The sequence below is a fragment of the Oncorhynchus mykiss genome, chromosome 1, assembly GCF_057628025.1.
Source record: "Oncorhynchus mykiss isolate SJ-2025 chromosome 1, ASM5762802v1, whole genome shotgun sequence".
Classification (NCBI taxonomy): Eukaryota; Metazoa; Chordata; class Actinopteri; order Salmoniformes; family Salmonidae; genus Oncorhynchus; species Oncorhynchus mykiss.
This window is the reverse complement of record NC_143022.1, coordinates 38,299,603-38,315,950: the sequence shown is the minus strand read 5'-3', so window position 1 is coordinate 38,315,950 and position 16,348 is coordinate 38,299,603. Positions and strand designations below refer to the sequence as shown.

The following is a 16,348-nucleotide window of genomic DNA, read 5'->3' as shown; positions in this document are numbered from 1 at the left end:
TTGTTATGACAAGCCTACAGTAAATAAGTTCAGGAGTAAAAATTAGCTTAACAAATCGCATAATAAGTTGCATGGACTCATTCCGTGTTCAATAATAGTGGTTAACCAGGTTTTGACAAGTCTCCCTTTAGTCAACCTACACACATACAGTGCCTTGCGAAAGTATTCGGCCCACTTGAACTTTGCACCTTTTGCCACATTTCAGGCCTCAAACATAAAGATATAAAACTGTATTTTTTTGTGAAGAATCAACAACAAGTGGGACACAATCATGAAGTGGAACGATATTTTTTGGGGGATATTTCAAACCTTTTTAACAAATCAAAAACTGAAAAATTGGGCGTGCAAAATTATTCAGCCCCTTTACTTTCAGTGCAGCAAACTCTCTCCAGAAGTTCAGTGAGGATCTCTGAATGATCCAATGTTGACCTAAATGACTAATGATGATAAATACAATCCACCTGTGTGTAATCAAGTCTCTGTATAAATGCACCTGCACTGTGATAGTCTCAGAGGTCCGTTAAAAGCGCAGAGAGCATCATGAAGAACAAGGAACACACCAGGCAGGTCCGAGATACTGTTGTGAAGAAGTTTAAAGCCGGATTTGGATACAAAAAGATTTCTCAAGCTTTAAACATCCCAAGGAGCACTGTGCAAGCGATAATATTGAAATGGAAGGAGTATCAGACCACTGCAAATCTACCAAGACCTGGCCGTCCCTCTAAACTTTCAGCTCATACAAGGAGAAGACTGATCAGAGATGCAGCCAAGAGGCCCATGATCACTCTGGATGAACTGCAGAGATCTACAGCTGAGGTGGGAGACTCTGTCCATAGGACAACAATCAGTCGTATATTGCACAAATCTGGCCTTTATGGAAGAGTGGCAAGAAGAAAGCCATTTCTTAAAGATATCCATAAAAAGTGTTGTTTAAAGTTTGCCACAAGCCACCTGGGAGACACATCAAACATGTGGAAGAAGGTGCTCTGGTCAGATGAAACCAAAATGGAACTTTTTGGCAACAATGCAAAACGTTATGTTTGGCGTAAAAGCAACACAGCTGAACACACCATCCCCACTGTCAAACATGGTGGTGGCAGCATCATGGTTTGGGCCTGCTTTTCTTCAGCAGGGACAGGGAAGATGGTTAAAATTGATGGGAAGATGGATGGAGCCAAATACAGGACCATTCTGGAAGAAAACCTGATGGAGTCTGCAAAAGACCTGAGACTGGGACAGAGATTTGTCTTCCAACAAGACAATGATCCAAAACATAAAGCAAAATCTACAATGGAATGGTTCAAAAATAAACATATCCAGGTGTTAGAATGGCCAAGTCAAAGTCCAGACCTGAATCCAATCGAGAATCTGTGGAAAGAACTGAAAACTGCTGTTCACAAATGCTCTCCATCCAACCTCACTGAGCTCGAGCTGTTTTGCAAGGAGGAATGGGAAAAAATGTCAGTCTCTCGATGTGCAAAACTGATAGAAACATACCCCAAGCGACTTACAGCTGTAATCGCAGCAAAAGGTGGCGCTACAAAGTATTAACTTAAGGGGCTGAATAATTTTGCATGCCCAATTTTTCAGTTTTTGATTTGTTAAAAAAGTTCATATCCAATAAATGTCGTTCCACTTTATGATTGTGTCCCACTTGTTGTTGATTCTTCACAAAAAAATGATAGTTTTATATCTTTATGTTTGAAGCCTGAAATGTGGCAAAAGGTCGCAAAGTTCAAGGGGGCCGAATACTTTCGCAAGGCACTGTATCACTGGGCAATTATAAAAATTGAGAGCTTGACTTACAATTTATTTATGCAGTAAATAAGAAATTAAACACAGGTATTGAGTAAAACTTTGGAGATAGTGATAAATAGTAAATTAGCTGTTGTTTTTTCATGAAGTTGTGGCGATATACTGTGACTCCGACTCGAGCACTGGAGAATTTGGACTCGACTTGGACTTGAGGTTTAGTGACCCGACTACAACAATGCTATTTAGGTCCATATAGCGTTTGCGAAGTCATTAACAGCTGTTGTTTCAATTTAACCCAGGGTTCAAGAATAAGACTAAATATATATATTTAAAGTGCATTTAAAGTTTGATTAGATTTAGTCCTATTCTTTAACTTTGATGTTTGTTTGCGATGGAGACGTGAATCCAACATGTCAATTATACATTTGTAAACAAATTGGATGCTTTTTAAAATACTCGAGCCGACATTGTGAAAAATCTGTCGATTTGCCCTTGAGCAAGGTACTTAATCCAAATTTGCTCCAGGGGCACCGTACTACTATGACTTACCCTTTAGAACAAAACATTTCACGGCACCTATCATGTGACAATTAAAACATATTCATGAAGTACAGTGAAAAGACACGACGTTGTTGTATAAATACAAAATATCTGACATTGTATTCCCATTTTAACTTTGTTGTGCTTTAAATGGTCGAAAGTGCAGTGATAACCCATTTGAATGACTACACCAAAAATCAAACATTGTTTTCCAATTGGAACTTGGTCGTTCTATTAGATGGTTGAAAGCATAGTGATAACACATTGGGGATTCAACAAATGTTTAGTTTTTTAGTACAAATCTGTCGTTAAGAGCTGTGCCTTCACTCAACATGCACTGTCTATCCACCCCCATACCAGTACTACACATCCTTTCCACTTCTGCTTGTCTCGGTTCTTCCTTGCTTATCTGTATGCATGGCAACCCTTATCACTATGACTACCATTAGTGTTAACCTTGCTTCCTTTCTGCCAACGCAGCAACAGGAAATATGTGTCACCTGCGATATGAGCTGCTGCTAGTTTGATAGAGAGGATGTTTGCCACCTCATGTTTCATATCTCTAGTTGTGAGGCCATATCTATGATTCTCTGTAGGGCAGGGTTCCCCAACTGGCCCCTCCAAGTTTTCTGAGCTAAAAAAAACATTTAAAAGTTGTTATTAGAAAAGAAAAAAAGACTGTAAAAACACCAGCATATCAGCTGCAAGTGATTTGAATCTGTTCCAAAGTATTTCCATGCATCATAGAGAGTACGTTTGGGTGGTATAACGTATATACCGTATACCGGGGTATTTGGAAATAGCCACAGGATTGTTTTTCAATATCACCAAATGCTGACGTGTTTTACTCTATTTTCATATTTGTAGCTACTTTTTATGCAAACACCTGCAGTCTACTTGTTTAATACGTTAGGAGATAAAGCAGATCGCGTTCTTCATTTCACCTGTCACATTATTTTACATTATGAAGCTTACTGTAGTTCCCCAGAACAGTTGAGCCAGTCACGTGCTTGTTTGTAAATAGCACAATGGTAGAAGGCAGGAGCAGGTGAGTCCAGCTGTGTATTGACAGGGGTCGTGTTTTAAATTGAAAGTCAAGAGTGTTTTTGTGCTTCAATAGAAGTTTTCCCTCACAGAAAATACATTAAAGCAACACATTCGGCAGAAAATAGCTTAATTTTCATCAGATGACAACAGAAGTGCAACGCTATTTGGCTGGCAGCCACACAAGTAAATGAGCCTACAGTGAAAAAGTTATTGTCCTGTTGAAAAACAAATGATAGTCCCACTAAGCGCAAACCAGATGGGAAGGCGTATCCGTAGAGAATGCTGTGGTAGCCATGCTGGTTAAGTGTGCCTTGAATTCTAAATAAATCACTGACAGTGTCACCAGCAAAGCACCCCCAAACCATCACACCTCTTCCTCCATGCTTCATGGTGGGAACCACACATGCAGAGATCATCTGTTCACCTAATCTGCATCTCACAAAGGCACTGCGGTTGGAACCAAAAACATCAAATTGGACTCATCAGACCAAAGGACAGATTTCCACCGGTCTAACGTCCATTGTTCATGTTTCTTGGCCCAAGCAAGTCTCTTCTTATTATTTGTGTCTTTTAGTAGTGGTTTCTTTGTTGCAATTCGACAATGAAGGCCTGATTCACTCAGTCTCCTCTGAACAGTTTATTTTGAGATGTATCTGTTACTTGAACTCTGTGAAGCATTTATTTGGGCTGCCATTAGGCTGGTAACTCTAATGAACTTATCATCTCAGCAGAGGTAACTCAGGGTCTTCCTTTTCTGTGGCGGTTCTCATGAGAGCGAGGTTCTCATGCGCTTGATGGTTTTTGCGACTGCAGTTGAAGAAACTTTCAAAGCTCTTGAAATGTTCCGCATTGACTGACCATCATGTCTTAAAGTAATGATGGACTGTCGTTTCTCTTTGCTTATTTGAGTTGTTCTTGCCACAATATGGACTTGGTCTTTTACCAAATAGGGCTATCTTCTGTATACCACCCCTACCTTGTCACAATACAACTGAATGGCTCAAACGCATTAAGAAGGAAAGAAATCCCACAAAGGCACACCTGTTAATTGAAATGCATTCCAGGCGACGACCTCATGAAGCTGGATGAGAGAATGCCAAGAGTGTGCAAAGCTGTCATCAAGGCAAAAGGTGGCTACTTTCAAGAATCTCAAATATTGCTTACTACATGATTACACATTTCATAGTTTTGATGCCTTCACTATATTCTATGTAGAAAAATAGTCAAAATAAAGAAAATCCCTGGAATAAGTAGGTGTGTCCAAAACTTTTGACTGGTAGTGTCAATGGATAACTTTATGAGCTGGATTGCCTGTCTTTGCAGTTTGTGTATTTTCTTTTGCGCTCGTTAGAATATTTAGCTAGCAGCGTCCATGGAAGTGGGCTATTACTTGTGCTAATTTAGTTAGCATTCTGGCAATAGACACCGGATGGGCTTTTTTAAGTCAATAATACCATAAATCACAGAGAAGGACGGTATGACGATTAGAAAATCTGGAAACCACCCAACACTAATAGAGCGATATACACAGGTGTCAAAAGCATTCCACAGGGAATGCTGGATGTCCTTCGGGTGGTGAACCATTCTTGATATACATGGGAAACTGTTGAGCGTAAAAAAAACTAGTAGCATTGCAGTTCTTGACACATTCATACTGATGCGCCTGGCACCTACTACCATACCCTGCTCAAAAGCACTTAAATATTTTGGCTTGCCCATTCATCTTCTGAATGACACACGCACAATCCATGTCTCAATTTTCTCAAGGCTTAAAGATCTTTCTTTAACCGGTCTCCTCCCCTTCATCTAGACTGACTGAAGTGGATTTGACTGGTGATATCAATAAGCGATCATAGCTTTCACCTGGATTCACATGGTCAGGTCAGTCTGTCATTGAAAGAGAAGGTGTTTCTAATGTTTTGTACACTCACTGTATGTGATCGTATACAAATGTAAGCGCGGTTAAAATTATTGTCTTAGTCAAATATTATCTGTTAAGGCTTCTTACAGTCAATTTGCAGTCAGGCTGAATGAAGCCTGGACTGCCCTGTTATTCGATTAGCCTTTAGCTAGCTAGCTGCCCTACCTCTGTGTCCTGAATAAGAATGCTTACTTTGTCTGGGAATAGCCTATTTCCCAGGTGCTCAAAGTGCTTTACATACTAAAGGTAGGAAGTTAAGGACTCACCTCAACTACTAACATGTAGAACCCATGTGAGTGATGCCATGGCAGCTGTATTGCACCAGAAGGTTGTACCAGTCCATGCAGTACAGTACCATTGTCCTTTTAGCTCCCTGCTCTGCCTCTGTCTGGTGGATGAGAATCATTACTCTGGTTTCTTAACCACCCAGAATACAACGCTATTTAGCCAGTGGTTAGCCCTGATGTGGGCGGCCTTCACACAAATTGGGTTTTTCGTGCAGAGCTGAAAGTAAAGGTCATATTCAATCAGATATCCCCCATGACTCATTAATGAGAATTTGTTTATAGAAATTATGTAGCCAAGGGGGAACGGACTGGAGTGCTGGCTGACTGGCTGATCTGGACATGCAAATGACTTGTTTGTACACACTGAGACCCATGTGCATATGCAACTCAGACAATGTATAAACACACACACACACACACGCATGCACTAACAAATATAAACACACACGCACACAAACTCACAAGTAAACATATCCAGCTATGTACTTGTACACTCACCTCATACACAATAATAGTTCACACTTATTTTCTTCACACATGGTTACACACACACGCACCTTGATCATATCCAAGGAAATATGCTGCTATCTCGATGCCCCAGTAGCTTTTGCTATCTTCCTTCCTGCATCCTATCCCCATGACAACCAGTTGAAAAGTTTGGCCCAGGGAGTCATACAAACCTGGCCTGCATTTCCTGCTTTCTCTCTGCCAGCATACATTCTTCCTGATAGGACTGAGTGTGCTTCTCTCTCTCTTTCCCTCTCCCCCTCTCTCGCTCGCTCTCTCTTTCTACTTCAGACTGAACTCCCTCCCTGCCCCTCAGACAATTGCGCTCCAGCAAAGAGGTCAGCCAGAGCCATGTTAATACTGCCGCTCGCTTTGACAAAGCATTCAACATCTACAGCACTCAGAGAAAAAAAGCCTAATATCTCCATGTTCTTGTAATACATTATTACATTAAGTTATTTGGTTACTGTGTTGCAAAGCCAATGCAAGGTCAATCCCCTTTACAAATGAAGCATTTTTCACATTACATCTGTGTCCCAAATGAACACGTCTAATACAGAACTCCTGAAATGCAGTGTTTTGTGTGCTTATTGTTTACAGATGGCGCCGACAGATATGGCAGATCTGCTTCTAGCTCCTAAGGGTGGAAAATAGATTGTGTGCGTGTCTCAGTAGTTTGGTAGTTTGCACCTACATACATACATACATACATACATACATACATACATGCAAATAAATTCATTAAAAATCCTACAATGTGATTTTCGGGATTTTTTTTCTCATTTTGTCTGTCATAGTTGAAGTGTACCTATGATGAAAATTACAGGCCTCTCTCATCTTTTTAAGTGGGAGAACTTGCAAAATTGGTGGCTGACTAAATACTTTTTTGCCCCGCTGTACATACATACATGTACATGTGTTCTATGTATGGAGAGGAGAGCAGAGGAGAGGAGAGCTAACGGGGCTTACTGGTCCATGCCCTCTTAGTGGAGTTTAACCCCCATCCTTATCGAAGGAGGGAGAGAGGGGAAGAGAGGTGGGAGAGAGGGAAGATGGTGAGAGAAGGAGAGAGAGAGAGGTGGTGATGGCATGGACAAAGGACAGAGAGAGAAAAAGGGGGAGATGGGAATATAGGCAGAAAAAGTAAGGGGATGAAAATTAATAAATCCCAGAAAGCTGGCTGTTTGGCCATGATCCTTCCAGCTCCACCACAATGTCTCTGAGCTTGTGTGTGTGTCTGTGAAACGTGCATGCAACATGTGTTTCTTTTCTCTCGCTTTCTCTCTCTCCCTTGTCCCTCCATGTCCTCCCGGGGCCAGTGGGAGTGTGGAGCTTATGGAAAGTCTGTGTCATAGAGGAGAGGCCTGAGAGGATTGTGGGGCTTACAGAGGGAGTGTGTGTGGTTTAATATCTGTTGTTACAGCTCTGTCTCAGACACACTCCTCACACACCACAGAGGAGAAGAGACCATCTATTTCAACATTAAAGGAACACCTTTTTTTATTGCACACATTGATAATAAAAAACACATCAGAACTGAGAGAAGTAAGTAGGGGAGGAAAAGGAAAGAGAGGAAAGACAAAAAATGTAGAAGAGGAGGAAGGGGAGGGGATAGAAAAAGATAGTAGAGGAGCGAAGAAGAAGAGAGAGCAGTAGACGGATGGGGAGAGGAGTGCAGAGTAGATGCAGAGGGATGTAGAATAGGTCTGGTGCAGCCCAGACGCTTAATGGATGACTGATCAATGAGCTTCTGCAATTAATACCACAGACCAGGATGAAATATTGATTAAGGCCTTGCTCTCTTTCTTTCTTCCTCTCTCTCCCCTCTCTTTCTCCTCTCTCTGTCTTTCTACTTCAGATTGAACTCCCTCCCTGCCCCTCAGACAGTTGCGCTCCAGCAAAGTGGCTTCCCTGAAATCTACAAAAGAAAAATAAATGCTAATGTGCCGTTGTAGAGCACACATTGTCGGATGCACTGACTTGAAACAAGGCTATTAGAAGATATGAGCCCCTCTGATGAATATTGCAACAGAGTCTTTATTGGAGAGATCTATCGCTGCACTAAACAACGCTCATTCTCTACACCAAGTAGCCTGTCTGTATCGCTCTGTCTTACCATCCGTTAAAAAAGCCAGCTTTCTAAATGCAGATGCGTTCGAAATTATATTTTCATAATTGATATTGGACACACTTGTCTTGACAGAAGGTTGCTGGCCCTGTGGCATCACCAACTAGGAAAACATTAGCTCATTATGATGTAGGCTCATTGAAATGTTGTTATTTTCAATGATTGTAAATACGTACAGCATATGGGAGTCACTCACTGCTCCTCTTTTGCACATCGGTAACATCGTTTGAATGTTGTTGGCCGGGCGTGATCATAAAGTTCCATTAAAGTTTCAGGGCCAAGAGAAAGCAAGGCTGAAGACTGCTCTTTAGGGCCAACCTACTGTAGGTTGTTCTCCCTCAGAAGGTTATTGTATTGTACGGCGCCAGACTGGGCCAGGACTCTGAAGGGGCCAGATTGATTAGTTTGATCTTCCAGCCTCCTATCAGACTGCCTCAGTCTCTGGCTGCCCTCCTTTCTTTCACCCAGACTCCATCACCCATCGATTTTCCTTCCCTCACAAACGCACAGGCAAGGTCAGATAATGTCCTTTCAACTCCTGGTCCTCTCTCACCGACGACGATGCGCAGCCTATAGGGAGGAGGTCAGTGACCTGGCAGTGTGGTGCCAGGACAACAACCTCTCCCTCAACAACAGCAAGAACAAGGAGCTGATCCCATCCACATTGACGTAGCTGAAGTTGAGCGGGTCAAGAGCTTCAAGTTCTTTGGTGTCCACATCATTAAGGAATTATTATGGTCCACAGCCACCAAGACAGTCATGAAGAAGGCACGACAACACCTCTATCCGCTCAGGAGGCTGAAAAGATTTGGCATTGGCCCTCAGATCCTTAAAAAGTTCTACAGCTGCACCATTGAGAGCATCTTGACTGGCTGGATCACTGCTTGGTATTGCAACTGCTTGGCATCCGACCGCAAGGCTCTACAGAGGGTAGTGCGTACGGCCCAGTACATCCCTGGGGCTGAGCTCCCTGCCATCCAGGACCTCTATACCAGGCGGTGTCAGAGGAAGGCCCTAAGAATTACCTATCTACCTCAAGTACCCCTGCACATCGACTTGGTACTGGTACTCTGTGTATATAGCCAACGATTCGTAACTCATTGTGTATTTATTCCTCATGTTTATTATTTTTCTATTATTAAAACAATATATATATATATATAATGCATTGTTGGGAAGGGCCTGTAAGTAAGCATTTCACTGTTTGTCGACAACAGTTTACAGTTTACGAAGCATGTGACATAGCATTTGATTGGATTTGAAGAAATACTAATGTGTTTTAATATGCGCTGCTTTTCATTGTGTCCATCTATGATAAAGGGACTCAGATGAATCTCCAGCTACTCAAAGGTTCAACAGGATGTGTACTATGTAGCAATGGCCTTCGTTTGGCTGCATGAAAAGGGAAAACCTTAGTATTTAATTAAAGCAATGAAAAAATGTTTGCTGCTTGGAAGTTTCATGGCAAACAAATATAACAAATTTGATATTAAGAATGCTCTCTTGGATAAGGTTTAGGAGAGATTTGAAAGGAAAAGCACTCACCCCTGAAGTGTGCGTGCGTGCGTGGGCATGCCTCTGCGCTTGTTTGTGCTTCCGTCCATGTGTTAGTGTGTGTGTCAGTGAGATCAGGTTGTGTTTTACTGCTGATTCTAGAGGAATCGGCCTGACTGCAGGCCATTCGGTTTCATTTTTTTCTGCTGCGCTGAACACTGCCACTAACTTTGGAAGCCATTCAACACAGAAAAAAACTGGGGCTGGTTTTTGTAAACAACTTCTATTTAGGCTCAGAGAAAAGGGAAAAAAACTTGGCCCGGAATGAAAGAAGTTCAACTAAGAGGGAGAGAGTCACAGGAGGGGTGGGAGAGGGAAAGAGGTAGGGGGAGAGGTTGAAGAGCAATGCTCTGAGTGGAAAAAACAACAACATGGAAGTTCTTCAATTTAGAGAGGTGGAGACCGAACAATTCCAGGCAACAAAAACAAAGAGAAACAAGGAAAATGTAATAACAGGGTCTGAGTTTTATTTTGTTAAGTCTCTGCCCTCTTCACTCCCCTTATTTTACTCCAAAATGGCTTCTCCCATCAACTGTGATTGTTTTTTATGTCCTGAGAGCTGCACTCTGTTCTACCTGTGAAGGACGAGGCGACCTCAAACCGGATGTGAAACAGTGGTTCCTCAATTAAAAGTTGTTTCATACCACGCTATAGCATGCGGTTTACTACCCACCTCCACAGGGGTGCATCTCAATGGTCTTAAATGGCTTCATACCCACAAATCATTCTCCGCTTGAATTCTCACTTTCTTAGGAGGCCAAAAGAAATACAAACAAGACATATGTGATAGACGGGAACCTGTTTTTATTGTTTTCTACATCAAAGTGAGACGGAGTGAGAGAAAATATGAAGAAAAAACAACAACCTTTCTTCATTGTTTGCGGACAAATTAGCTTTAATGTACACCTACACAGCCTGTTTAGATCCTTGCTTTTATGTTGTGCTTCAGCTCGGAGCCATGTCTTTTTTTCTCCCCAGCGTTTGTTTAATGAATGTGATATACCACCCATGCAAAATGGGCTTTAAGCGCTCAGGGCCACCTCTGTGGCAGTAAACAAAGGCTTCCAGAGTGTACGCACACACACACACACCCACTCTTCAGCCAGGAGAGGAGAATATGCGGGTGCTCTGCATACCCCTCCCTCTACCACACATTATCGACACAGCTTGAAAGAGCTCATAAATCGGCCTACCACAATAGATTGTAAGGGGAGAAATGTGAGCCCCTAGCATATGAAAAATCGCTGTGGACAGACCGATTCTCTTTGTTATTAAGAGTGGGGAAAACACAGGGAGATGTTTGGGTGTTGGCTGGCTGAGAGGTGTACTGTGTACCCACTCAGTACACCGCCTTTAGGGGGTTTGAGGCCTTGCTTTCAAATGCTGGGTTTTACTAGAGCCGCCTGTTATGTATGCAGTGTCTGTGCCCACAAACTGGTGGCTAACTGGTTACTGGCAGTGCTTGCTCAACTGGCTGCTAGCTATGCAACCTACTTGGTAGCTCTTGAATGAGGTGGATTACTTAGACAGAAAGTTTGATCTATACTTTAACTTCTTGAATCTACTTGAGACGCACATGTCCCAAGTAGGCACCTGGAAATGCAAATGCGCTACGCTAAATGCTAAATGTACTCGTTAAAACTCAAACCTTGATCAAAATTCACAAGCAGGGTATTAAATTAAAGCTACACTCGTTGTGAACCTAGCCAGCAAGTCAGATTTTTAAAATGCTTTTCGGCGAAAGCATCAGAAGCTATTATCTGATAGCATGCACCCCCCAAAATGCCAGCTCGACACGTAAACAACAGATTTTGCGATAGACGGCGCTACCCAAAACGCAGAAATAAAATATAAAACATTCATTACCTTAGACGAGCTTCTTTCTTGGCACTCCTATATGCCCCATAAACATCACTATTGGGTCTTTTTTTCGTTTAAATCGGTCCATATATACCCAAAATAGCTTTGTATAGAAGTCGTGTCATTCAGAAAAATTCATCGTTTTTAAACGCTGCGTAATTTTTTAAAATTAAAAAAGTCGACGATAAACTTTCACAAAACACTTCGAAATCCTTTTGTAATCCAACTTTAGGTATTAGTAAACGTTTATAATCTATCAAAACGATTACAGGGCGATGTCTCTTCAATAGGTCCTCACTTCAAAAACAATGCAATCTGATCTCTCCTTGAACTGCATCCGGGTGAAGACTGGAGAACTTGGGGTCAGACAGATGGATTTTCCAACAATTAATTCGATTGAAAATTAGTACAATGGCGCCATCGTGCGGAATTTGTAGACGGTGCAGGCAAATTCCCATTAAATTCTGTTCTCCTTTAACAACTGGTGGAAGTGACTTATGGAAATTATTTTTTGCTTTCAGAGAGCAGTTTTTCTTGCGTTTTTCAATGAAACACACGCTCTGTTATAGTCACAGCCGTGATTTAACCAGTTTTATAAACTTCAGAGTGTTTTCTATCCACACATACTAATCATATGCATATACTATATTCCTGGCATGAGTAGCAGGACGCTGAAAAGTTGCGCGATTTTTAACAGAATTTTCAAAAAAGGGGGGGGTAGATCTAACAGGTTTTAAGCACCTGAGTTACTGAGCTTTTGTGTTGCATACTTTTTCCAGGGGGAATTAACCATGGACTAAAACATGTTTTCAGCTTTCTCTCTCTCCAGTTAGTGGATTTCTAATCTAGATAACACTCAGGGGTTCTTTGATTTGCACAGTAGCATGTCCCAGATGGTGGACTCATCTTGCCATGGCAGGTTTGGGTCACACTATGGGACAGACTCCATGTGCAAATCCAATGCACTTCTCAAAATGCCAATCCTGGCCCTAGAATGCCACTATCTGCAATGGATTGAAAAGCAGTAACCAAGTAACCGAGGTCTTTCTGGTCTGACTTCTCCCCACAAGTCTCTGTCTGTGGTGTAGCAACTTCCTGCACAGTGTTTTCCTCCTCCAGAGAGGGGAGATCAATATATCTGAGGCAGGCAGCTGAGGTTCGGTGCTACTGGTGTTAAACGGTGCCGAATGATGGGGGTGGAGGCTCGTCAATCTCCTGGCTGTCCACTGAGATCTGTCCTCTGGCCCTCTCTCCATCTACCCTCGGTTAGACTGACTGGTGTTGGATCTATTCCAAGGGTCCCCTCCACTATCTGTTCTCTTTTTGTCTCTGTCTGCTTTCTGCCTGCTCTCCTTCCTAACTGCTTTCCATTCTGTCTCCAACCAGTAGCTCTTAAGCTGAGGGCAGTAGGCCAATAGAGAAAGTGCAAAGAAGTACTGCAGGATAAGTAGAACTGATTAATTCACTGACCTTTAGTATGACAGAACAACAGTTCTGTATTCAAAGTGCACCATTGCCAGAATGCCAATAAGAGGATCCTTTAAGGCCATGAATGACACTCCATCAACATCCTGTAATATACAGTGGTTGTCTGGAATTGTCCCATATAACACATCTCTCTCTCCCTACCATTCTCCTCCTCGCTCTCACTCCTTCTCTCCCGCTCTCTTCCTATCCTGCTCTTCATCTCTCTCCTTTCTTCCCCCCCTTTCTTCCCTCTCCTCTCATCTCTCTCCTGCTGTCCTTCCTTCCTTCTCATTCTCTCTTCTTCTTAATCTCTCTCTCTCTCTCGCTCTCTACTTCTCTCATCCCCACAGCTCAACTCTATTATGACACACTTAAAACTGCAGCATCATCCATCCATAGATATGTCTGCCATCATCCTAAATAACAGACCCTTCTCTCCCCCTCTCTCTCTCTCCCTGTCTCCTCCCCACAGCCAAGATAAAGTCCAAGTGTGCTCCGACGTTTTTCGCCTGTGCCAACGGGATCCACTGTATCATCGGGCGCTTCCGTTGTAACGGCTTCAGTGACTGTCCTGACGGGAGCGACGAGGAGAACTGCAGTGAGTATCCCACGGCAACCACCTCCCATCCCATAATAACCCTTACAACCAAACCTCATCGTGACCCTAATATACAATTATTATGGAAACCACTCTCTATTTAGCCACATACTGTATTCACACAAAGGTTGGTCTTCTGGACCTATAGTCAGTGTGATTTGTCCTCTTGTTAGCAGACACAGTACAGAGATAGGGATCATTTGGGAGCCAGCTGTAGTATATTATAGTGGAGGATTGGGAGAGGGATTGGTGGGAGTGGTGTCTCTGTTCCTGTCTCTCTCCATCTCAACCGAGCAGCTTTTAACAAACCAATCACTCTCCATCGTCAGAAACACTATGCATAGCCCGCAGGCCTCCACGGCTTACACATCTAATCTAGCTATTTCAATGGAGCTGTTCTCCCTCCGTGTGCTCTGGGCTGGGAGCGGCGCACTCTCAGAGCCGACCACATCATCTCCATTGGGTAATTGTCGGAATCGTCTCACAAGATAATTCCACCTAATTCTGCCCAGGCTTGGAACAAAGGCCAAGCAGCACAGAGTGCAAAGAGGAATCCGAACTTTTCTGATGTCTCTCATGCTAGTTGGAGTTAGATTTGTTTGTATCTAATCACAAACCCTGATCAAATGGTTTTACCGTATTTCTCGATTCTGTGTGATGTGTTACAGTTTTTCATTACTCCCCTCTTCAAATTTCTGATAATTTTGGATAGTCTAAAATCCCAACGTTTCTGTTAAATTGGACTGTGTTACAGTATATGTTTTGGATTTAGGTTTGAGGTTTCTCTTTTTTTTTTGGACAGCCTCTGCTCTTTAGTTTAACACTTAAAGTGCCAGGCCTCGAGGGACCCCACTTTGAGCCAATGACGTGTCTTTTGGGATGTCAACAGTCTAATAAATAAATGTAATACTATCGGGAAAATAATCCTTTGGTTGTGTTTATGAAGGTCTTAGGTAACATTAGAATACGGAAAAATATATATTTTTACATAATAGCATTTTTATTTGTTTGTTGCTGTAGGCTATGTGTAAAAATGAACAAAACACTAAAAGCACAGAATTTCAAGTGATAAACCAATTTTATTCATGGTTTTGCCTTTGTACATCTATGTTAAAAAAAGCATGTGCGCTGGAACACAGTAACAACTTGATTTTATAACGACACAACAAATGCAAATACCCAAACCACTAAGACGCACGGTCAGCAAGACACACGGTCAAATTAATAAATGATCATTATCCTAAACATCAGTATCAGTTCAAAGTGGGCTTGATAAATAGTCAAATCAGCACGAAAGCAAAAATAGTCCATTATTGTCATTTATTGGACATATTATTTTTGGCCTCACTCGTGCTTACAGTAAAGCATCTGTATTCATGCAATGGCATCAGTTCGATCTCTTTTAGCTGTTATCCCTTGTCCTATAGTCGACACAAATCTTTGTCGCTTTTTCTTGTTTGCAACTCTTCCCATAAACATGTTGCTTGCAGATGTCGTAGGTTCTGTTCCGAGTGCAACTGCCAGGTGAGCTGTGCGCAGTTTGGTCTCTGCACTTCTAGTGTTAAGGAGCTAATGGTTATAAAAACAAATCAAAACAATGCCTACAGTATGTTTATCACATACCTAATCTCTAACCCCTGACCTCTAACCTCTGAGTCATGTTGTTGTACTCTCACAGCAGGTAACCCGCTGGTGTGCTTGGAGGCCCGCTTCAAGTGTCGTAACGGGCGCTGTGTGGACCGCAGCTTCCTGTGTAATGGACAAGACAACTGTCAGGACAACAGCGACGAGGAACACTGCCTCACCACCGCAGGTGAGGAGTTATATGCTACATAACTAAACGCTAACACGGCTACATTCTAATGACCACCGTAGAAAGGCAGCCATTCGACAGTTACATGCCAACTACTTGAAACATAGCAGCATTGCTTGACCACTGCAGGTATGCAGCTGCATGCTAACAATGCGCAAATGACACACTATCACGGCTACAAGCTAATGGGATCACAGTCACAGGGCACCATTATTATCCTTAACAGTGTTCGCCAGGATTCAATACTTGGCTTCCTCTTACACTCCAAGCCAACTTTTGCAGTCAGAAGCAAGACTCTAGCTTGTTGTTCCTGCAGAGACAGTTGACATGTACCTCCATACACATCTCCCAGACCCCCGTGGCCTTCAGAACAGATTACAGCAGAGAAGCTCAGGGTTTACCGTGTTTATTTTCCCTCTGTGCTGAGGAGGAGAAGGGGGAATTTAATCTACATAACACACACACCCAAAGGTATACACACACACACACCATCTATGTTCCCTCCCCTAGCAGTTCCTCTCTCTCTCTAAAATAATAGCTGAGCTGCTGCAGGTGACAGATAAGGCAATAATATCTGCTTTAAGACACCTGAGCTCAGCCTACAATCCTGTCTTCCTCTCCACACACACCTCTTCTTCTCCTTCACCTCTTCTACTGTCCTCTTCCCCCACACACCCCACTTCTTCTATATATATTCTCCTCCAGTCCTACTCCCCACACTCACTGCTTCGTTTTGTTCTCTGCGTCTCTACCTCTCCTCTTCCCCCACACTCCCCTCTTCTTCTCTTCCACTCCCCTCTTCTTCTCCTTCGCCTCTCCTCATCACACTCCTTTTCTTTTTCTCTGCCTCTACTCCTTTCTTCCTCCCCCA

At 42.6% G+C, this 16,348-nt stretch overlaps 1 protein-coding gene across 4 annotated transcripts in view; it reads left to right on the top strand.

Annotated features, from left to right (window-relative positions):
* ldlrad3 (low density lipoprotein receptor class A domain containing 3) overlaps positions 1-16,348 on the top strand; it is a 114,902-nt gene that overhangs the window by 62,741 nt on the left and 35,813 nt on the right. For 3 of the 4 annotated variants that reach the window (XM_021600535.3, XM_090230485.1, XM_090230494.1), the window contains exons 3-4: positions 13,539-13,664; positions 15,343-15,477. In XM_021600535.3, coding sequence (XP_021456210.3) covers positions 13,539-13,664; positions 15,343-15,477 — 261 coding nt within the window. The remainder of the gene's footprint in view (positions 1-13,538; positions 13,665-15,342; positions 15,478-16,348) is intronic. The other variant, XM_090230478.1, reaches the window with a different exon arrangement.